The sequence below is a fragment of the Malaya genurostris genome, chromosome 3 (genome assembly GCF_030247185.1).
Source record: "Malaya genurostris strain Urasoe2022 chromosome 3, Malgen_1.1, whole genome shotgun sequence".
Taxonomy (NCBI): domain Eukaryota; kingdom Metazoa; phylum Arthropoda; class Insecta; order Diptera; family Culicidae; genus Malaya; species Malaya genurostris.
The window spans coordinates 289,853,497-289,877,448 of record NC_080572.1 but is presented as its reverse complement, the minus strand read 5'-3'; the positions used below and the strand labels follow the sequence as shown (position 1 = coordinate 289,877,448).

At 35.5% G+C, this 23,952-nt stretch overlaps 1 protein-coding gene across 5 annotated transcripts in view; it reads right to left on the bottom strand.

Moving 5' to 3' along the window:
- Positions 1-8,582: 8,582 nt before the first annotated feature.
- LOC131436935 (multiple C2 and transmembrane domain-containing protein) overlaps positions 8,583-23,952 on the bottom strand; it is a 131,877-nt gene continuing 116,507 nt past the window's right edge. For all 5 annotated transcript variants that reach the window (XM_058605932.1, XM_058605933.1, XM_058605934.1 and 2 more), the window contains 2 exons: positions 17,655-17,862; positions 8,583-17,580 (listed from right to left, as the gene is read on the bottom strand). In XM_058605932.1, the coding sequence (XP_058461915.1) occupies positions 17,500-17,580; positions 17,655-17,862 (289 nt within the window). In that variant the 3' untranslated portion in view covers positions 8,583-17,499. The remainder of the gene's footprint in view (positions 17,581-17,654; positions 17,863-23,952) is intronic.

Here is a 23,952-nt window from a genome sequence, read left to right as displayed (position 1 = left end):
GGGTGCACCGGCAGCAACTCGGGACGAAATACCGGTTCTGTGCCAATGATGCCGGGGACCGGGTTATATAATCTGCATGCTCCAAATTACAGCAACAACCGGTGAACAAACCAACATGTGCGCTTTTTCGAGCACTTTCACATTTCCATTGCTCGGATCAGATCGCACACGCAGAGGTTATCGCATCATTTCACGAAAAGGGCGCACTGGAATCTGCTAGAACGGCTTATCATCTGTTTGATGAATGATGAACGTATTGAATAAAATGATGATGCTGTAATATTTATTACGCTGGAGTTGGAGAAATTTGGAATCGCGATTTGGCACGACAGTCGTCGTTACGAAAAACCTCGAGTTCGAAACCTCGGTGGGAAACTTCAAACGTTGCGACCGTGGGCTCCCCGATATTGCGGATATTGTTCACAGGAAGGTCTTTCGGAATACTAATCATCCATCAATGGGAAACCGCTCCAAACACTGGTATTATATCATTATTTAGCATCTCGGTGCTAACCAGACCAGACGCCCAACTACTTTTACCGTCGTGACCTCCGCGGTCACGTTGAATATTTATACTGATTTTGGCAATCGTTTTCTCTAATAACTGCCTGCGTAATCGACGTTGACAGCTCCTAATTAGTGGCTTCTATTAAAATGTTAGTACTTCCTTTCCTTGTGGCTTATTTCGGTGTGATTTCAGCGATGAGAAAATATTTTAGGAAATTTGATTATTATTTCTTTAGAAAACTCAAACTTAGAAATGACGAATTTCGCACCAAATCGTGTTCGCAGCTGGAAACGCTTTCTCAGATTTGAATGAAATTTCCTACGCTGAAAATCAAGTAAATGAACTTTTGAGAAGAGGGAAACTCCGAAACTTAAGAAAATAAATATGTTATGATAACTCTTCTCTAGAAATATGACGAATTTCGCATCAACTCGAACAAATGTTGACAGCACACTCTCTGATTTGAATGAAACTTTCTGGACCTGTAGAATTTGTGTCAAAAAAAGTCACTGCATACTTTGTTTTTCCAAAATTGATCCAGACTAGACAGCGAAAAGAGATAAATATTTTTAACCAATTGTTTTCTTAAAGCAAGAAAATCAGTCCAATTTTTCAATAAAAATACTGAAAAAATCCTTATCGAGTCCTACACTGAAAAAATTGATAACCGATTTACAAAACAAAACTATTCTTGATTTTGATAAAAAAGTGTCTCAAGATAAGTGATTAAACTCGTTACCAACCGTTAAACATTGCAAGATGCACATTCGAGGTAAAAAAAGTTTTTCAAACGGAAACCATTTCTAGTCCAAACTGAGTTTTTTATCCGAGAGTCTTTTCATTAAAAACTAAACTAAATTGAAAGTCATAATCATCCAAGATTGAAATGAGTCTCTATTTGTGAAAAAAATTTACCGATAACCTTGTTGCTAGTTTCCCGATATTTGCAGAACGTATCAGTGCTGGAAAAAAAAGTTTTTATTAGAAAAACTTTTTTCTCTTCAAAACGATCATCTTATAATATTGGGAGGGTTGGCAGGGAGCATAATTATCTATGTTGGGACAAAATTTCGTTCAAGTAAAGAATGTTTTTTTTTGTAGTTTGACTTCAAGTTTTTAAGATCGATTTTACTTTCATTCGACAAATATTTTGAAAACATAACCAGCACAATAATTGTTTGTTGGATTTGTCATTTTTCTACCATAATTAATTGCAAAAAAAACTGGTAAAAAGGTGTAGTCCGTTTTCAAACGATAGTCTAACCTCTTAGAAAACAAATCTTACATTTGACGTCGATTCAAGCATGCCATAATTTCTTGCTTTATGACAGAGCATTACATTTCAAGCATGTAAAAATAAATATTGTGTCTTTTTCGATGCCAACTTCCGTTAAACTAGCTTCGATGCCAACTTCCGTTAAACTAGCTTTTATGATTCATTTTGATTGCTTTAAGATGTAAATTTAAGTAAACTGTGACTCTTCTTTAATGTGCATTTAAAGATACGTAAATTTACACGATTTTTTTAAACGAGTGCGTAGATCAATTAAGGAAAAATGAAGTGAACAAAGTGGCTTTTTGTGATGAAGTCTATACGCTGCCAACTCCGAATACGATTTGTATATTCGAATCCTATGCTGAAAAAATTTGGTTTTCTAAATTTATTGAAAGAAAGAACATCACTGTCGAATTCAATAAAACTTTGTCCCACGGTAGGTTATTATATTCCCTTCCAACCGTCCATGTATTGTAAGGCGGGCAGTTTTAGGAAAAAACGTGTCTAACTAAAAATTTTTCTTGTCCATTATCGATACTTTTTGCAAATATCGGGCGACCAGTATTTTTTGAGATCTCCTCTCAAATTGAGATTCATTAAATTCTTGGATGATAATGACTTTCAGTTTAATGAAGCTTTCAATGAATAGACTTTGTAAAAAAATTTATATCCAAAATATTTCATTATGTAAATTAATTTTAAATTATTACAGTCAACTTTTTTCAGTGTGGGACTCGATATGGGAGTTTTTCAGTATTTTCAATGAAAAATTCCACTGATTTTTTGAAAACCAATTGTATAATTCTTTTTTGAAGGTTTTGTCATTTTTCGTCAACTATTTGAATATAAATGGTTAAAAAAGTTTAGCCTTTTTTAAAAGACAGTCTAGATCAGGTTTGGAAAAACAAGGTATGCAATGTTACATTTTAAGACAAAATCTACATGTCGAACATGATTTAGTGCCAAATGCGTCGTATTTTAGTCAATTATTAAATGAAAAATATTCAACAAACGACTTTATCCAAGAAAAATCAAGTAATTATATACATATTTCCATGCGTACGGAAATTAACCATCATGTTCTCAAACTCCTTTCTATAAAAATTTCTGGGTACGAGCCTGACTTAAACTTTGACTTGAACGTAAAAAATAGGTAGCGAACATTACCAAAGTAGGCATGACAACACTTTGGACAATATTATACTTACTTGGTAAAAGTGTAGTATTCAAGTAAGAGTAAAAGAATCTGTTTTCCAGCAAACATTGTTCCGGATATGCTATTTGTTGTGCTCTATTTGATATTTTTATCTGCTACAAACAAAGAATTGTCTAAATTAAATTGAAACTCCAATGAAACACAATTGATGAGAAAATTTTACCGAATTGCTAGTTACCCGATATTAGTAGAAAGTATCGGTGCTGGATAAGACTTACCTTGGAAAAATGTTTTCTTGCATTCTTAAGTGCAGTTTGTTTGGTAAATCGACATTAAATTTTGAACATTGTTTTTTTCTCAGTGTGGGATTCGAATAGAATAAAATTTCGCACCAAATCATATTCGGATTTGGAAGCACTCTGGAAATGGAAAATGGAAAATGGAAAATGGAAAATGGAAAATGGAAAATGGAAAATGGAAAATGGAAAATGGAAAATGGAAAATGGAAAATGGAAAATGGAAAATGGAAAATGGAAAATGGAAAATGGAAAATGGAAAATGGAAAATGGAAAATGGAAAATGGAAAATGGAAAATGGAAAATGGAAAATGGAAAATGGAAAATGGAAAATGGAAAATGGAAAATGGAAAATGGAAAATGGAAAATGGAAAATGGAAAATGGAAAATGGAAAATGGAAAATGGAAAATGGAAAATGGAAAATGGAAAATGGAGAATGGAAAATGGAAAATGGAAAATGGAAAATGGAAAATGGAAAATGGAAAATGGAAAATGGAAAATGGAAAATGGAAAATGGAAAATGGAAAATGGAAAATGGAAAATGGAAAATGGAAAATGGAAAATGGAAAATGGAAAATGGAAAATGGAAAATGGAAAATGGAAAATGGAAAATGGAAAATGGAAAATGGAAAATGGAAAATGGAAAATGGAAAATGGAAAATGGAAAATGGAAAATGGAAAATGGAAAATGGAAAATGGAAAATGGAAAATGGAAAATGGAAAATGGAAAATGGAAAATGGAAAATGGAAAATGGAAAATGGAAAATGGAAAATGGAAAATGGAAAATGGAAAATGGAAAATGGAAAATGGAAAATGGAAAATGGAAAATGGAAAATGGAAAATGGAAAATGGAAAATGGAAAATGGAAAATGGAAAATGGAAAATGGAAAATGGAAAATGGAAAATGGAAAATGGAAAATGGAAAATGGAAAACGGAAAATGGAAAATGGAAAATGGAAAATGGAAAATGGAAAATGGAAAATGGAAAATGGAAAATGGAAAATGGAAAATGGAAAATGGAAAATGGAAAATGGAAAATGGAAAATGGAAAATGGAAAATGGAAAATGGAAAATGGAAAATGGAAAATGGAAAATGGAAAATGGAAAATGGAAAATGGAAAATGGAAAATGGAAAATGGAAAATGGAAAATGGAAAATGGAAAATGGAAAATGGAAAATGGAAAATGGAAAATGGAAAATGGAAAATGGAAAATGGAAAATGGAAAATGGAAAATGGAAAATGGAAAATGGAAAATGGAAAATGGAAAATGGAAAATGGAAAATGGAAAATGGAAAATGGAAAATGGAAAATGGAAAATGGAAAATGGAAAATGGAAAATGGAAAATGGAAAATGGAAAATGGAAAATGGAAAATGGAAAATGGAAAATGGAAAATGGAAAATGGAAAATGGAAAATGGAAAATGGAAAATGGAAAATGGAAAATGGAAAATGGAAAATGGAAAATGGAAAATGGAAAATGGAAAATGGAAAATGGAAAATGGAAAATGGAAAATGGAAAATGGAAAATGGAAAATGGAAAATGGAAAATGGAAAATGGAAAATGGAAAATGGAAAATGGAAAATGGAAAATGGAAAATGGAAAATGGAAAATGGAAAATGGAAAATGGAAAATGGAAAATGGAAAATGGAAAATGGAAAATGGAAAATGGAAAATGGAAAATGGAAAATGGAAAATGGAAAATGGAAAATGGAAAATGGAAAATGGAAAATGGAAAATGGAAAATGGAAAATGGAAAATGGAAAATGGAAAATGGAAAATGGAAAATGGAAAATGGAAAATGGAAAATGGAAAATGGAAAATGGAAAATGGAAAATGGAAAATGGAAAATGGAAAATGGAAAATGGAAAATGGAAAATGGAAAATGGAAAATGGAAAATGGAAAATGGAAAATGGAAAATGGAAAATGGAAAATGGAAAATGGAAAATGGAAAATGGAAAATGGAAAATGGAAAATGGAAAATGGAAAATGGAAAATGGAAAATGGAAAATGGAAAATGGAAAATGGAAAATGGAAAATGGAAAATGGAAAATGGAAAATGGAAAATGGAAAATGGAAAATGGAAAATGGAAAATGGAAAATGGAAAATGGAAAATGGAAAATGGAAAATGGAAAATGGAAAATGGAAAATGGAAAATGGAAAATGGAAAATGGATTCTAATTTACGATGAAATTGAAAAAAAGAAAACCAATCCAGATATCGTAGATTGAGAATCTAGAAAGGGAATCTTGAAACTGGGTTTTCAAAAGTTAGAAACCGGATACTGGAAGTAAAAAACTGTAATTTGAGGTACGAATATAGGAACTAGACCCAGGAAAGAGGAAATTGAAAAGTAGAATCCATAAAAATTGATCTAAGATTAGGATGTACAGAAAACTGAGATTTGGAAACTATCAGCTGTAAAGTAGAAAATCGAAACTGAAGATTGAATATCGGAAACAGGAATTTGGAAGCTCATATCTAAAATCTGAAATTTCTGGAAAAAGTTATCTAGAAAAGGAAAAATATAAAACAAAAAACCTGGTTTAGAAAAATGGACTTGGAATTGGAAACTGGTAACTGAAATTCATAAGTGCGAAACTGGAAACTGGAATAAAAAGGAAAAAAATTAACTGGAAAATACTTAATGACATTAGCTTGAATACTTAAATAGTTTTATTGTTCCCAGTCTGATATTAGAATTATAATTTTGTAAACAGAAACTTTAAGGTTTGAGACAAGAACCTGGAGAAACGGAAACCGGAAATTAGGTATTGAAAACTGAAATTTTGTAGCTCAAATCTGAAAAAACCAGAACTTTAGAAATTAAAAATTGGGATTTGAAATCTCGAAGCTGGGAACTACCGGCGGATGACAAGAGGAAACTAAGAATTTGAATCTGAAATAAGGAAACTAGAAATCTTTAATTCGATACCGGTTGTTAGAAATTAGGAATCGGAATTTAGAAGTTCGTAGTAGAAAACAAAAGCCTTAAACTGAAAAGAATTCTGGAAACTGGAAATTGGATTTTTGAAGATCGAAACGTAAGACTGAAGATAAAACAGGAAACTGGATATTAAACTCTAAAATAAAGTAGATAATGGGAATTTAAAAGTTAGAAACTGAAAAATATCAAAATGAAATTGAAAACAGGTGAATGGAAATAGGAAATTGAGAGTTGGATACTGAAATGTTTGGAATTCCAAAACTAGAAATCGTAAACTGATATTCGAAAGTTCCAAACTGAAAGCTGCAAAAAGGAAACTGCAAACAGGAAACTGTGTTTTGGAAATTCGAAACAAGAGACTGTCGGTTGTAAATTAGTAAAAAAAAACTGAAAAATAAATAGCGGAAACTGAAATTTGCAAGTTCAAGTCTAAAAACTGAAAATTGTAGAATAAGTTAATTAGAAAGGGAAAAACAGAAAACAAAGCTGGCGACAGGAGAATGGAAATGGGAATCCTTCGGGGCTGAGGCCGGTGTTTTAGTGGGCTATTTTCACGCTTCAAATCCGATTTTCTCAGAAACGGTGACGAATATCTAAAAACCCAACTGACAATCTCTTAGAAAATTAGTTTAGATTATTCTGTGAAAATTTCAGAATGATTCATTGACATTAGCGGTCGGGAAAGTCTTTTTTCTGAAGGAAGAATTGCATAGCTAAAAACTCCGTCTTTCAATTTGTTCATTGAATATCTCGCCTTCAAAAGCATGCATCAAAAATCTATCCTGACAATGTCTAGATAATTTAATTTAGATGCAATCAGTGCATAAAAACATATATGTTGTCGCGATAAAAATGAAGTGAATGTTATTTTTGAAATGGTAAGTCCATTTCTATGGCCGCACCATTTTTTCTGCTCCAGTTTCCTGGTAACGTAACGAAAAATGAGAGAGAAATAAAATCGGCTCAGAAAGGCTGCCAAACAAGCGGGAGCTCTATTGGATTTTATGTGATGTAGTCAAACTTGTAATCGAAAATATTAAAACTTTCTTGGCCACCCGAGAGTCATTTTGCACATTTGCGAGAGAGCATGGAGGGAAATGTAAAACGCAGTGCGAGCCACGTGGTTATACGCGACCTACTGACCTCAGCCCTTTGATAGCGACCTGGGAACTGGGATTGGAATGTTCGGATTCTGACACTAGATTTTCAGAATTTTTTAAATTAAAAATTGAAATTTCAAAATTTGAAACTAGAAGCTCGAAAAAACGAAAATTGTAAATAATATTTCGAAAACAGAGAATTTGAAGTCCAAATCTGAAAAACCCAAACTTTATAAAATAATAATTGGGAACTGGAAACTGTGAATGACAACAGGACGCTGAATTTAAGAATACAAAATAAAATAAGAGAACTAAACATTTTTTATTGGATACAGGAATATTGGAAACTAGAATCTGGTATTTAGAAGTTCGTTTCTGGGAACGAAAAATTTGATTCCAGAAAAAGAATTCTGAAAACTGGAAATTGGAAATCTTGGTTCATCAAAAACCGAAAACGAATATCGGAAATTGAAAATTACAAAGTGGAATTTGAAAGCTCGAGACTAGAAACAGTAAACTGGAAACTACACAGAAAAAAATTATGAGTTTTACTGGTGACACGATTCTATAAAGGACACAATTCATAAAACCTTAACTTGTCAAATAACACACTATTCCATTCATACAGAATTTTACAGGTTTCGAATGTACTTTGCACTTGGCTACCAAGTGCCGCTGTATGGATTTATATGTATCAAATATTCATTTAACAAATATGTGCTTATGTAGCTCAGTCGATTAACTGTCGTGCTTCGTGATCTAATGTTTCTCGGTTCAAGTCGCGCTGTTGCGATCGATTTTTTGTTTTTTATTTCATTCGATTTTAAGCCATTCAATTTACAAATCACACAATTTTACATGTTCTTGAACATAAATTGGTGTAAAATACGACGTTCCATTTACGTGCATCTTATGAAATGTAACATCACAAGATTTTTCCGAATTGTGTATCGAATGAGAACAGGAAACTGTCCATTGGAGTCTAAAATGAGGAAACTGATAACGGAAATTTCGAAGTAAGAAACTGGAATCTTTCAAAACGAAATTGAATGCAGGAAAAACAAGATCTTGAGCAAGGAATTTTCTTTTCGAATTTGGAAAAATTGAAATAGGAAACTGAAATTCGTAACTTTGAAACTGAAGACTTGAAAAAGGAAACTTTAAACGGAAATGGAAAACCAAAATCTGGAAATTGAAACATGGAAATTGCAGACCATTTATCGATGCTTGAAACCGGATACCGCAAGAACAGGAGTACGTTTGTGGATTGTGATTCGTAATAGGAAAAGACTCTACTTACGGGGTTGTTCGTTCGTTTGTCCGAATTTGTATTGGTTGTTGTTTATTTCGAAAAATTTTAAAAAGTTAATAACCATGATCTGCTAAATGCTTAGTACAATAGTAACAATATAAGGTGAGAAGATGTGATCAAACCTATTGATTTAATGAGTTATTTTTCTTCTTTGATCTAAATTCTGATATTTCTGAATGTTTCTAGCGATGTCTTGGAATCGGTTTAAATTCTTCTGATACTTCTTCTTCTTTCTCCTGTCAATGGGGGTGTTCGATCTGATGTTTATTGGTCATCTAGTAATGTGTATGTGTATGTTGATAAGTTCGATTCCGGTACTCAATCGATTATGATGAAAAAAAAAATTAAGTTGCTTGAGGCCTGCCATAAAATAAAATCGCATTTTTACTTCTTGCTAACATTTGCTAACTCCAACCAATGGTGGACTTATTCCATATGTCAGTGACTTTCCTTGCCTTGGGGTCCACGTTCGGATTGCTGTTGAACTTATGATTGATGATTAACTAACCAATCGGAATGGACGACGTCGGTGATGCCGATGCCAGGGTCAAGTGTTTCTTCGGTCAGACAAGGTTTCTCGTCAACGAGATTTTTCTTCGCTTTTCGCTATTAATAATTGATGTTTGGATTTGCTGATCAATTGGAAGCATTCGGTTGTACGCTCAATTGCTCTACGACGGGTTAAGTGATAAATTTCTACACATGCAAGTTTGCACCTTTTGACTTTTTGCTGACTAACTAACTGACTGACTGACGTGAATTGAATTGAAGTGATTCGAAGATCGATAAACAAACTTGACTCGCCTCGACTGCGTACGACAGAGTAGGCTGAAAAGGCGGTTGTTGTGCATGGCATTGTGTTTTCTGTTATTATCCTAGCTACCATAATGTCTAATGTTTTTTGGCCTACTGTGCGATCACTGTCAGTTGGTGTGCCGGGGTTATCGTTTGCTGGAGAGAGTTCACTCTGGAGGCAATTTTCCTATCGTTTAGCGGGTATTTGATTACAGCATGTTTATTGAAAACACTGTTAACAGGAACAGTTTCATAGTGATTTACTTATGGTTACTTCCATCAGTGACAAATATTACATGAGTAGTGTTGCTAGAAAAACGTGAATATAAGGTTGAAAAGATGAACACACACGGAACGACCGATATTAGCTCTGCGCCTAATTCGTATTACTGTTTTTGATTTACTTGATTTTAACAATAAAATTTCCAAAATAACTATGAAATTAGTTAAAATTGAGAATTTACTTTGCTGAAAAAAACTCTTATTTTCAGAGAATGTGTTTAGTTGGCGAATATCCTGGACACAAACCAGCAATATTTCAATACAACACGAAATTCTCATTGACAACTAATTTTGTTATTAAAATCAGAAAATTTGTTTATATTTATCTATCACCATCATTGCAGATACAGTACGAAGAAAACAAAAATGAAATTGGTCTTATTAACAAGTTTATTAGCCAACAACTCAAGAGAAGTGTCAAAGTAAAACAATCCATTAAAAAGCTAAAAAGGACAGCCTTGTTGAAACTGCCTGCAAGTTGTTTTGATGTTTTTCGCATGTGTTACGATATATCCATATATAAATTTCTAAACCGATATGTAAAAATGACGTAAACTCTTAGTGGAATTTTTCGGTAGTAGTGTGCCATCTAGTGGCTAGTTGCCATTAAGGTGTTAACGTTTTTGCGGTGACAGTGCGCCATATAGCTGCAAATTGCAGAGGCCAGTTCAACCATTTATGTTGGTTGAAAACAACGTTCTATTTCTCAAATTCAACTAAAAAATTAGTTGAATGGAAATGAGGCGTAGCCATTTCAACAAATATTTTATTATTATTAAGGGAATGAGAATTACAAAAACTAAATTAGCAAAAGTAAGATTTTTTGTCTTAAAAAATAACTAACTAAAATCAGAAAATTAACTAATTTTTTCGCCAAAATGCTGATTTCGGTCTTTCCGTGCATGGAATTAGTTGGAACTTGGAACAACTGGAAAATATTGAATTGATCCGAGCTACTTTTTGAACACTTAGAGGTTTTATTAGTATGTAATGGGTTCATTACACACTTGAAACAAAATTTGCCACACTTGAAATATGGCAGTGGATTGAAGGGTTCATAAACAGAATCAATGAAGTCATCGGAAGACTCACTATTTACAGTTTTGGTTTCAGCTATCTTTAGCAAATGAACAATTCTGTTTGCATTTGAAGGTCGATTTAAACAATTTTTTTTTGTTAATTTGGTTCAAATTTTGTATAAACATTCCTCAAGTCGAAAAAAACGAGTGGGTAATGTCAGAGACATAACCGGATGACGCGAATACGAATAAAATGAATGGTTCAGTTTCTTTGATATTGAAGAGACTGAATTTTGGATCTGGATTTCTGGAACTAAATTTTGAAACCGACTACTGGAACTGAATTTTGAATCTGAATTCTCAGATTTGATGCTCGATTCTGGAACTGAATTCTGAAGCTGTGTTCTAGAACTTGATTCTGGATTGCTGAACTGATTACTGAATCTGTGTTGTGGAACTAAATTCGAGACCAGGATTCTGGCTCGGCACTGATTTCTTAACCTGAATCCTAGTAATGTACTATGGACCTAGATTCTACAGCTGAGTGTTAGCTACAGAATTCCGGTTCAGGATTCAGTTTTAAAATTCGGATTCCGAACTTCAAAAATCTGCAGATTCTATTTCCTGATTTCATTTATTCTTCTGGATTGTAGAACTGAATTCTTGAACCAAATTCAAATACTGCACTGCACTGAATTCTGAACATGGATTCTGCAGTGTATTTTTGATATACAATTGAATTTTGAATCTCAATTATAATCGTAGATTTCGGTCTGAAGTTCCAGGACTACAGGTTCAGAACTCAGTTTCAGGATTCTGAAACTACTGATACTGAATTTTGAACTACGGACAGCAATTTTGAAACTGAATTCTGATCTGATACGCATCTTCAGTTCCAGAAGTCAGTTTCAAAATCGAGAGCCCAGGTCTAGAATCGAGACTGTGATCTCAGTTCCAGAATACAGGCGCAGAATCAAGTTCTAAAACTCGGTTTCAGCTACAGTTTCAGAATTCTGGAACTCGATCCTGGCCTTGGATTCTCGACGAGGAACTGAAGTTAAGATCTGGATTGTGAAAATGAAAAACGAAAATCTGGTCTTAAATTCTTAATCTGAAATCCAGAACTGTCAACTACGCAGGCTAAAATGAATGAAGTATCAATTTGTTAGCTTATTCACTTATGAAATATTTAGGAAAAATGCAATTCGAATTAGAATTATTTGTGGTTATCTCATACTACTGAAAAATTCTATCACACATTGCTGATCATATTTTCAATGACATGAAGAGAAAATTGTGTTAAATGGAACAAAAGATATTCACCACTCATCCATATGATAGGCTCTTAAAAAGCGCTCCATAGTGAAGGGAGACGTATTTACGTCAAAAAAAGACGAGAAAAGTATGCGCAATTTTTCCAATTCAAATCTATCAGACTGTAAACATTTACTAAACTAGTTATTTTCACTTTGCGTTGTATTTTTCTCAAATGCAAACGACTAGCAGCTGGATGACACAATCGCTCTTGTTTGAAGTGAAACTCACACAGCGAACGATACACACAAAAAGCAGTCACGCAGCAGAACTGAATGCTTGATGATTCTGTATCTGGAACTAAATACTGAAATTTTATTCAGAAACTGAATAACGATACTGGAACTGAAACTGAGCTGTGGACCTCAACCAACCGAAATGGTATACTTGCTTTACTTCCTGTTCAGTCAACTGCACAGACAAGAATGAACGAATTATATCAATTGTTAACCTTTTATGCCTCTTCAGTAGGTAACGTAGAAATGAAACGTTGCTTACTACATCGAATCCGTCGGCTCGGGTACGAGAAAGGCAAACACGCGTCAAGTTTTTTTTTTCTATGATACTCGTTGTTAAAGAACATTTCAAAAAATTTTACTTTTGAGTAGTTTGTGATTATGTAACACAGCTGAAAATGTCATCATAAATTGATGATCATATTTCAGATGACATGTAGCAGAAATGATGCTGATACTTTAGATACAACATGAGATATTCACGATCAAAAACTGATCACACTCTCAGAGGATAAATTTCGAAAAGCCGCACCATAGTATTCACGACAAAAGAACTTTTTGCATCATCAGTTAACAGTTTTGACTGCCCCATTTTTTACCTATTTTTTAACAAAATATGACATTTTTGTCCAATCACTGAATCACACTTATCAGCGACATAACATATCACTCAATAGGTCGTGTGACTGACACGCAGGATGTTTAACAGATCGGCTGAAAAGTTCGTATCGTTTCTATGAGAGGGCTCCACTAGAATTAAATCCATACCATTTTCAGTTAGTACCAACCTTCAAAAGATACGTGTATAAATTTGACAGCTGTCTGATTATTAGTTTGTGAGATATTGCATTTTGAGTGAAGCTACTTTTGTTATTGTGAAAAAAATGGAAAAAAAGGAATTTCGTGTGTTGATGAAACACTACTTTTTGATGAAAAAAAGTGCCGCCGATACCAGAAATGGCTTGATGAGTGTTATCCAGACTCTGCACCGGGCGAAGCAACAATTCGTAAGTGGTTTGCAAAATTTCGTACTGGTCATATGAGCACCGAAGACGATGAACGCAGTGGACGTCCAAAAGAGGCTGTTACCGATGAAAACTTGAAAAAAATCCACAAAATGATTTTCAATGACCGTAAAGTGAAGTTGTTCGAGATAGCTGACACCCTAAAGATATCAAAGGAACGTGTTGGACATATTATTCACGAATATTTGGATATGAGAAAGCTTTGTGCAAAATGGGTGCCGCGTGAGCTCACAATCGATCAAAAACAACAACGAATTGATGATTCTGAGCAGTGTTTGGAGCTGTTATATCGAAATAAAACCTATTTTTTTCGTCGATATATAATAATGGACGAAACATGGCTCCATCACTTCACTCCGGAGTCCAATCGACAGTCAGCTGAGTGGACTGCACGCGATGAACCGAACCCAAAGCGTGGAAAGACTCAACAATCGGCCGGTAAGGTTATGGCGTCTGTATTTTGGGATTCGCATGGTATAATTTTCATCGACTACCTTGAAAATGGAAAAACCATCAACAGTGACTATTGTATAGCGTTATTAGAGCGTTTGAAGGACGAAATTTCAAAAAAACGGCCTCATTTGAAGAAGAAATAAGTTTTGTTTCATCAAGACAATGCACCGTGTCACAAGTCGATAAAAACCATGCTGAAATTGAACGAATTGGGTTTCGAATTGCTCCCTCATCCACCGTATACTCCAGATTATGCCCCCAGTGACTTTTTCCTGTTTTCAGACCTCAAGAGAATGCTCGCTGGTAAAAAATTTAGAAGCAATGAAGAGGTAATCGCTGAAACTGAGGCCTTTTTTGAGGCAAAGGACAAATCGTACTACAAAAATGGTATCGAAAAGTTGGAAGATCGCTATAATCGCTGTATTGCCTCTGATGGCAATTATGTTGAATAATAAAAACGAATTTTGGCAAAAAAAATGTGTGTTTCTATTAAACGATACGAGCTTTTCAGCCGAACTGTTATGTCGCGGTTCGCTCTATGTGCGTTAACTAGCAGTGGAAGTATTCACATGAGTTTCGGAATATTCGAAGAAAATATGCGCATAAGTCTCGGAGTAACGTCAAGCTATAGGATGCTAAGTGGATTGATAAGCTAGATGTATCGAAATCCGACTCTAAGGGTTGACGGTGATTTAAGCTTAAGTCACTGTCAATTGTATGTCGTACGGTAAGTACTACCCCTACGGGAAGATGGCTGAAACGAAGTTTTTTTGAAGCGCAAAAGAAAGCTCAAGGGTCATGCCCATCTTGGCGTCGAGTAAGAAGGTTGGGCAAGTCAGTTGTCGGCTCGATTAGATAAACTTATAGTCGGCCTCGTTCTGAACTATACGCAATTTTCGTTAGAGTCAATTATGTGGTGGAACCTGAATTAGAACGAAGTTACGCGATCGCGCTCCGCGAGTGGTTTAGTCTCCAAAAGTGATCTGGAGGGCTAAAAAGAGGCTTACGGACCAGCCATTGGCCTAAACCGTGGATGTAACTCGCTATACGTCATATGCGAGTTGGAGAGCGGTTCATTTGGTAAGTTTTTTCTACTTTTGCTAAATATAGTGAGATTATCTCCGAGCAGCGTGCATCGGAATCGGTATTACGGGATTCGGCGAGTATTTCCATTGCAAGTTGGGCTTGTTTTTTTTTGTTCTCAAGAATTGCTGCAGCGACTCCATTTTGTGCGAGTCTCAATAGAACCTCCCCTGGGAAGCGAGTCCGGGCATTGAAAACGCCTTCGGCACATTTACTTTAACTGTGAATGGCGCAAAAGTGCCGATGGTTGAAAATTGCATTTCGAATACAATATTTCTTGGCTTTCCGTGGACTCTATGATAATTGGTTGCAGTCCTACAGTCCCTTTTTTTGCCGCTCCGCCACGAAAACGGAGAACGGTACAACTAACCTTAACGATAGCAATATTTTCTTCCGTACGCAATCTTCTCATTCTTGTCGATGGCTTGGCGTTCAAGAAGAGAGTGAATATAGCGCAAAATTTGGTAATTATGTTCTTTATTGTGGTTTCAGACGGACGATTTTGAAAATAAATTTCCACGATTTGGAAGCGTTGTTCTGGAGATAACCTATTAACAATGATTTGCCAAACAATACTGAGTAGAGACGTCACATTACACTGTCAAAACAACTTACAGACAAAAGAACAATCCTTATTGAATTAACAAACCTCCTGAAAAGCACCCTTTATAAGCGAACGGTCCTTACGTTTCGACGAAACCTCGTATAGTCCGGTATGCGATATTTTGTTAAAAAAAAACTAGTTGTCATTAGAGCAGAGCTGTCTTCGGAAAATTCAAAAACAGATTCCTTCCCGTGCCTCCAGCAAACGTTCACCTGTCTTATGATTGTACTAGAATAAAATTGTGATTCTACTTGCATTGGAATATTTATACGAATTAGGAACCTTTAAAAATCTAGTAAAACTAAAACCGGCACACCAAATGTCACACAATGTCGTTGATTTCCTACCTGGTGTTTACTCTAGTGTTGCCAGTATCTTAGTAAGCATTGCTGAATAGTAAGCCCTACAATTTCAGTAATCAATAATGTCGTTTTCGTTTGATACCAAACCTAACCCAGTTCGCATCCTAACTGCTGTCAAACCGTTTGCAGTTTGAAGCCAGTTTCGAACCTAGTTTTAAACGTTCGGTAAACTGAAATTCGAGTCATTTTCAGTGGCAACACAGTTTCGTAAAAAGTGTTCCTTTGTTTGTTTGATGAAACTGTACTCTGGGTCAGTTTCGGTTTTCTCAAACGAAAACCACATAAGTGATGGCTTGTGAATCTCCAGGAAAACTGCTAATGGCTTGCGAATTTGTTCTGAAACTTTTCTTACTCGTGAATCGCTATCTATTATTAGTATTAGAATCAAGATGGAATAACTGCTGCTAGCGGACTTAGTTTAACTTGGAAAAATATTTACCCTCATCCATCCGGCGAGCCAGCAAGGCCCTACCTAAATCTAAATCACAATGTCTTCGTATCCAAACCCAGAATGAATGATGATTGTTCCAATGATAGAATAAGAAAAGTGTATAAAAATATTTGCATTTATGTCGTGATTGTAACAAAGATGAATACTGAATGCTATTTTTTTTGTTTGATTGAATGTACTTTTTTTACGATTTAGTGTGTCTAAAGTGTGATGAAATCGGTGAGAGATTTGTATCTAATTTGCTTTATATTTACAGCTGACTATTCTCTAATAGTGATTCGGTTACTGAGTAACTAACAAAGGAAATTATGCTCGTGTGTGTGTTTTTTTTCTTCTTTTGGACGGATCATGGAGAAAGTGCAATTAGCTTCTATGAACTCGGAAAGATATCACTCGAAGAAGGAAATAAATTCTGTACAAGCGAGTGTTTGGTTTGGTCAAAGCTGCGATGCTCGATTCCGGTCACATTCTATAAAAATGAGAACGCCTATGAATTGACTGTTGTTTTTTTCTGCAAAAAGCACTGCCGTATAGCGATGTGATGAGACATCTCCGGAAACCACCAACGGAATGGTGTTCCTAATGCTAATACATAATAGCTAAATAGTAATAGTTTTTAACATAAAATAATTCATTCAACCGATTAAACGCTAACGCTTAAAGCTCTGATCCTAGCTAGTCTTATGTGCTAAATCGATTCCAACAGACAACAACAATTAGAAAAGTAGTATAATTTAGAACGACCACATTTACTGTGTGTTAGTCTTAGGTCTTCACTCTAATTAGGAAATCATTGGTAGATTGTAGATCAACAGCAAATGTAATGTTTTGTTTTTTTTTGTTTTTCTCACAGTAACAGCAATTTAATTTAAAATTGTAAACGTTTTGGATAGACTGGATTGTTAATGTTTGCGTGCGGATTGATCGTGTAAATTTATTTGATTTGAAAAAACGTCAACTTGATTCCCATATAATATTATTAGAAGAAAACACAAAGAAAAACGTAACATTTCTAGTTTAACGTCCGTCGCTCGATTTGGACTAGAATTGGTAAAGATGAATGAATGCTTATTTTTTTTTACTGATAAATGGAAGAATCTGAAGCATTTTTTTTTTGTCCGACTTAAACTCTAGAAGATGATGAGAACGTAAATCAGAGAGCCTGGTATAGTACGGGTTGCCAAATCGAAAAGGCTGATTTAATTATCCTTTTTGTTGATATTCAGAACCTTCCTAAGTTGCTCCCTAAAGTGTCGCTTCAGGGCGGTTTGGTAGCATTACGAGGCTTTGTGTTTCTTGCGGGGATCCCGCCGGGTCATTTCCGGGGTCGAGTGGAGCGGCAATTCACGCCACATGATCTAAAACGAATTAAATAGAACGAGAATTAATTCTCCCAGTTGACAAACTGACGGCGGCGGTGGCGGCGGTTTACAATTTCCTCATCGTCCGGAACACGAGACAGCAGGTCCAGCACCTCGTTGTTGGGAACACTGTGCGGTCGGATCAGTCGACGGCTGAATTTCACTAAGCCCCACACCAACAGGAGCACCCGGATTGGCACAAAGTGCAGCACCAGGCACGCCACCAGCAGCAACAGGGCCGTCAGCCAGCTTAGCTCTGGCACGGAAAAGTTGAAAGTGCTGTGAATGAGAAGAAGTGTGATCGGTGAAAATTCAGTTTTTAGTTTAGTCTTGCTTTTACATATAAAGACTGTCCCAGAAAGTATGGACGCAACCAAAAACCGCTGCCATTTCGCAATGGTTCAGAATCTGTCAATTTTTATGGCTGCGTCCTGTTGTTTACACTCTTCTCTAACCACTTGTGCAGTTGTTTATTCGTTTTCATTAGTTTGTTTCGAAATGCGTGGACTTTCAGCAGAACAACGTCGAAAAATTGTGTACAAATGGTGCACAGAACGCGGACTGTCACTGAGAAAGATAGCAAAAATGGAAAGAGCAAGTGAAAAAGCAAGTGCATTTCGCACATGCAATCAGGAAGTTCGGTGAGGAGGATAAACCGAAAACGGGTCGAAAAAAGGTCCTGCTAACCCTCAGTTAGATAAACGTATACTGAAGGCGCTCGAAGGTCTCAGTTCGGGATGTGGCCAAAAAAGTGGGCACTTCGAAGTCAAATGTTGTTCGTGCTAAAGAACGTTTGAATCTTCGAACTTATAAGAAGCAGAAACAACCAAAACGTAGTCCGAAACAGGAAGCATCGATCAGGCCGAGGGTTCGAAAGCTGTACAATACGATTCTTGCTGGAAATTTGAACTGCATAATCATGGACGACGAAACCTACGTGAAACTCGATTACAAATCCTTGCCGGGACCACAATATTATACGGTGCGAGGAGGGCAAGTGTTAAACCAGTCCGAAAAATCGATTGAAGTCGAAAAATTGGGTAAGAAAGCTATGGTCTGGGCAAGCAATTTGTAGCTGCGGTAAGATTTCGAAACCCTTCATCACCACTGCTTCAATGAACAGCGAAATATTCATCAAGGAATGTTTACAAAAACGACTTCTACCCATGATTCGAAGCCACAAAGTTCCTATTGTCTTCTGGCTAGATCTTGCTTCTTGCCACTACTTGAAATCAACGGTAGAATGGTATACTACCAAAAATGTCACTTTCGTCCCAAAAGAAAAAGATTGGAGAAAAGTGTCAAAACTTGTCGCCAAGAAGTCTGTACGGAATTTAATGAGGAATGTTCGCAAGAAGGTGCGCCAGCTAGTCTACAATGGCTGAGTAGCAAATGTTGAGAATAATATTCTGTTGTGGTAGTCTAATATTACCAGTATATCGAATAAAATTTGAATATCTTACACTTGTGAATTATTTACAGCGAAATCAAAGTGCGTCCATAATTTCTGGGACAGTCTTTAGAAAGAATTATTTTGAATTCGATTACATTCTACGAAATTCCATTCTGACTTTCATGTTATTTATTGTGGAATGGCTTTCCACTAAAAACACCGAAACTGTCTAATTTTACTTACAGTTCCAATTCAAAATGTTGGTGGTTTAGTAAAAGTGTGGGACAGAATATTGATTTCAGCTCCACCAAATTTTTCGCGATCCTTTTGGGTCCCATAAGCACCAATCAAACAACTTCCTTTTGGGTCCCATAAGCACCATGCAAAATTTTAGCTCGATTGGAGAAACTCTATTTTCGCACCCGAGGTTTAAAATTTGTGAGTTTACATAAACTTTTCCGCATTTTTTTTATTGCTTGCGCGCTGCTGTTTCGTGTTGAGGTTGTGTGAGAAATGCACGGTGGGCACGGTGGCATTATATCGTGAGCAAAAATTACTTATAAAATAATGACGCGAATTTATGCAGCATTGAGTTTTGTGTTGAAATAAAAACGAGTTGAATACAATAAAATGGGTATTGTAAGAAATCGTTTATTTTGTAAGTAACTGTCATTTATAATGCTAATAATGTAAAATTCTGTTGAGTTCAATGCATTGATGTTGCTGAAGCAATAATGCTTGGCTGTGTAATATCGTATAACAGGAATTATTTTAAATTGTAGCAATTTTTATAGCAAAATCATAACTTCATCATTGACAAGCTACTGAATGAAATGAATACAAGCCAAGTATTATCGTTCATTAACCTTTGATACAAACAATGTGATAAAAATTGAGAGTCAGCTTCGAGCCAGTCAGCATGGAAAACTTATTGGAATTCATTGGTTTTTCAATTATTATAAATACAATGAATCAACGCTTGATTTTCCTTTCAAAATCGATTGAATAATAATGAACTACGAAATAACTTTATATTTAATTTCGTGCCCCAAATATGTGCTTGAGAAAAGATTCACTAGATCATTTTAACTGCATGGTAAGATGAACTCATGCGAGTCAAGTAAATACTTTTACGTAAATTCTATCTCATCCCCGGGAAGGGCCTGGTGGACTACTGCAAAGATATCGAAAATACTTGAATGTTCTCTTGTCTTCGATCGTTCTTTTGAAGAAGAATTCATACTTGCTACTAAGCTCAGGCATATGCATGGTTAGCAAGTTATTCAATACATATACATATAACCTCATGTTAGTCATTCATAATTACTCATGATTCATAGCTCTAGTGTAAGAGTAATCACTAACAATAACGATTGAATTAGCATATACACCCGAACCTCCGTTTACGAACACTTTTTATACGTAACCTCTTTTTACGTACCTCTTTTTACGAACCAAATCCCAAATAACGTAAACTTTTTTTACGAACCTACTTCGTAAAAAGAGGTTTTGTCATTCATCGAAAGCGATTTCCGACTCCATGGAAACTACTACAATATAGGTATTTTTGGAACGGGTTTAAAGAGTAGATTCCGGAAAATTATGTTTGAGGTATTTTGGAAATCCAAGATGGCGACTTCCGGTTGATTGATATTCCTTGAAAACCCATACAATATGGGTATTTTCGGAATGGAATTGATGAGTAGATGCCAGAAAACGATGTTTGAGGTAGTTTTGAAATTCAAGATGGCGACTTCCGGTTTGTTGATATTCATTGAAAACCCATACAATATGGGTATTTTCGAAACGGTGTAGTGTTTTAAAGGAATAAAGAGTTAAAGGAAAATGGCAGAAACTTTCAAAAAATAATAATCCACCGGAAGTCACTGTTTTGCATTTCAAGACCACCTCAAATATAATTTTCCGACGTCTACTTTTAAATCTCTTTCCGAAAGTACCCATATTGTAAGGGGTTTCAAGGAATATCAACAAATCGGAAGTTACCATCTTGGATTCAAGAACCACCTCAAACATCGTGTTCTGACAACTAATCATCAATCCCGTTCCGAAAATACCCGTATTGTAAGGGTTTTCAAGGAATATCAAGAAACCGGAAGTTGCCATCTTGGAACTAAGAACCACCTCAAACATTGTTTTCTGACATCTACTCATCAATCCCGCTCTGAAAATACCTATTATGTAAGGGTTTTCAAGGAATATCAAGAAACCGGATGACACCATATTGGATGCACCTCAAACATCGTTTTCTGATATCTACTCATCAATTCTGTTCCGAAAGTATCCATATTGTAAGGGTTTTCAAGGAATATCAACAAACCGGAAAAAGCCATCTTGGATTTCAGAACCACTTCAAACATCATTTTCCGACATCTACTCATCAATTCCGTTCAGAAAATACCCATATTGTAAGGGTTTTCAAGGAATATCAAGAAACCGGAGTCGCCATCTTGGATTTCAGAACCACTTCAAACATCGTTTTCCGACATCTACTCATCAATTCCGTTCCGAAGATACCCATATTGTTAGGGGTTTTAGGCAATCTCAATAAACCGGAAGTCGCCATATTGAATTTCAAAACTACCTCAAACATCGTTTTCTGACATCTACTCATCAATTCCGTTCCGAAAATACCCATATTGCAAGGGTTTTCAAGGAATATCAACAAACCGGAAGTCGCCATCTTGAATTTTCAAACTACCTCAAACATCGTTTTCTGACATCTACTCATCAATTCCGTTCCGAAAATATCCATATTGTAAGGGTTTTCAAGGAATATCAAGAAACCGGAAGTCGCCATCTTGGATTTCAGAACCACTTCAAACATCGTTTTCCGGCATCTACTCATCAATTCCGTTCCGAAGATACCCATATTGTTAGGGGTTTTAGGCAATCTCAATAAACCGGAAGCCGCCATCTTGGATTTTGAAACGAGCCCAAACATCATTTTCTTGCACTTACTCTTCACATCCGTTCCGAAAATAAACATATGATGCGCGGTTTCCACAATAATCACACAAAACTTTTTTTACGAAGTAAATTCCAAATAACGTAAACTTTTTTTACGAACCAAATCCCAAATAACGTAAACTTTTTTTACGAACTACCTCTTTTTACGAACCCCCGTTTAGTTCGTAAATGGAGGTTTCGGTGTATTCAAAGTGTGAAGGATTCAAAAATCCATTACGTCCAGTCTTTTTTACAAGCCAATATAACGAGAGGTAAACCCACTGCTCTCAATCATTGAAAAAAGTTCTTGTTTCTATGTGTCCGTTTTTCTTGGTATGCTTTGTGCGACGGTTCGTTCAACTGAAGTGGATAAAATTTTGCGCGCATTTTATGACGCTACATTTCACCTTAACTACTCGCTGCTGCTGTCCCTTGCGTGTTGCATTTGATTTAGATCCACTTATGGGGAGAATCTTATGTCGTTTTCGTTTTTAAATTGCACTACACTGGTGTAGCGAAAGCTGCACTGAAACCGTTCGTTTTTACCAATTGCACTACACCAGTGCTACACTTTTTCTGCACCGATACCACTGGTGTAGCACTCATCAAAAGTTTGGTGTAGCTCTGTGCAATGGAATCGTTTATTGTAGTCAATGGTTACTGTTTATGTTTTCGTCATTTTTGTTCGTTTATTCATGCCTCAGTGTAGCACTGCACCGGTGTAGTGCAAATTAAAAACGAAAACGCCATTAAGAAAGTTTTCCTGGATGAACTCCATGAACTTCGATGTTTGTTTCACATACATGAAATTATGTACGTAATGAATTGACATCAAATCCATAATGGCGACAATCAATAATTCGGTTCCTTCGCTTAAGCACACTTGCTCCGCAAATACATAATGCATCCACATATTATTTCCGCAATCTACAGCAACGAGTACTGGACCTGAACAATCAGTAGTAACGCTATCAATTTTAGTGCCCATCTGGATGGAATATATAAATAAAATGATGATGTACTTTCGCTCAATTTACATTACCTCTACATTACCTCTTTTTGAATAATAACGTCATTAATCTTTTCTTCCAAAGAACAGCACAAAAACTTAAATATATCGTAATCCGATGAATAACTGTCTAATACACCAAATTTTTTATTGCTCTTCGAAAAATGAACGATTTTCGTCCGTTTAGCTGAGAAAAATTTCTCCAATAAATCCAATTAGACACCCGCGCGAAGAGAAATTTGTTGTTTTCCTAAAGAAGAATTTTAGGTACACGATAACGTATTTTCAGGTATTGAGAAATGTAATTTTACACAAGTAAACATTGAAGGTTATACGATTACTTGTTTTTAACAAATTTTCAGTAAAATTACTTCAAAGGCGGTAATATTAAAATGCTGTTACTCCAATTTTAGGAAACTAAAAAAAATAATTTCTTTACATGTTGTGGAATTTAAAATTGAGTTATTTTTCAGATTAGATTTCGTTAGATTGCGTCATATTGCAAAAAAGGTCATCGATAAAATTCCAAAATTTTTGGTGTGTAGTTTAGAAGATATAGACGATACTATTTTATTTACATTACTTTTTTGTGTCTTTACAGTCAGGTTTGGGGCACGGTTTGTCACTTAACAAAAGTCTTCATTGAAAGCTGAGTAACTTTTGTGAAGACATCAAACAACTCAGATCAACCGTTATAGCACATTAAAATAGCGCTTCGCCGTGGTCACGGGAGTTCGCTGCCTATCCCGGAGTTTCACGCACTTTACGCAAAACTGTGAGAAAAGGGGAAAAAACGGAAATTCCAAGAACATACGACTCTAGATAATTATTTTTTCTATCGATTCGTATATAAATTGTGCCTGATAAACGTTTTTATCGAAAGATTTCGTGCGAGTTATAAAAATAAATAAAAATAAATGAGTTTTTCCTTATTCTTTCACACGCACACAATGTCAACGCGTGCATTGGGGTGTGCAAAATGCCACATGCGGTAGACGCT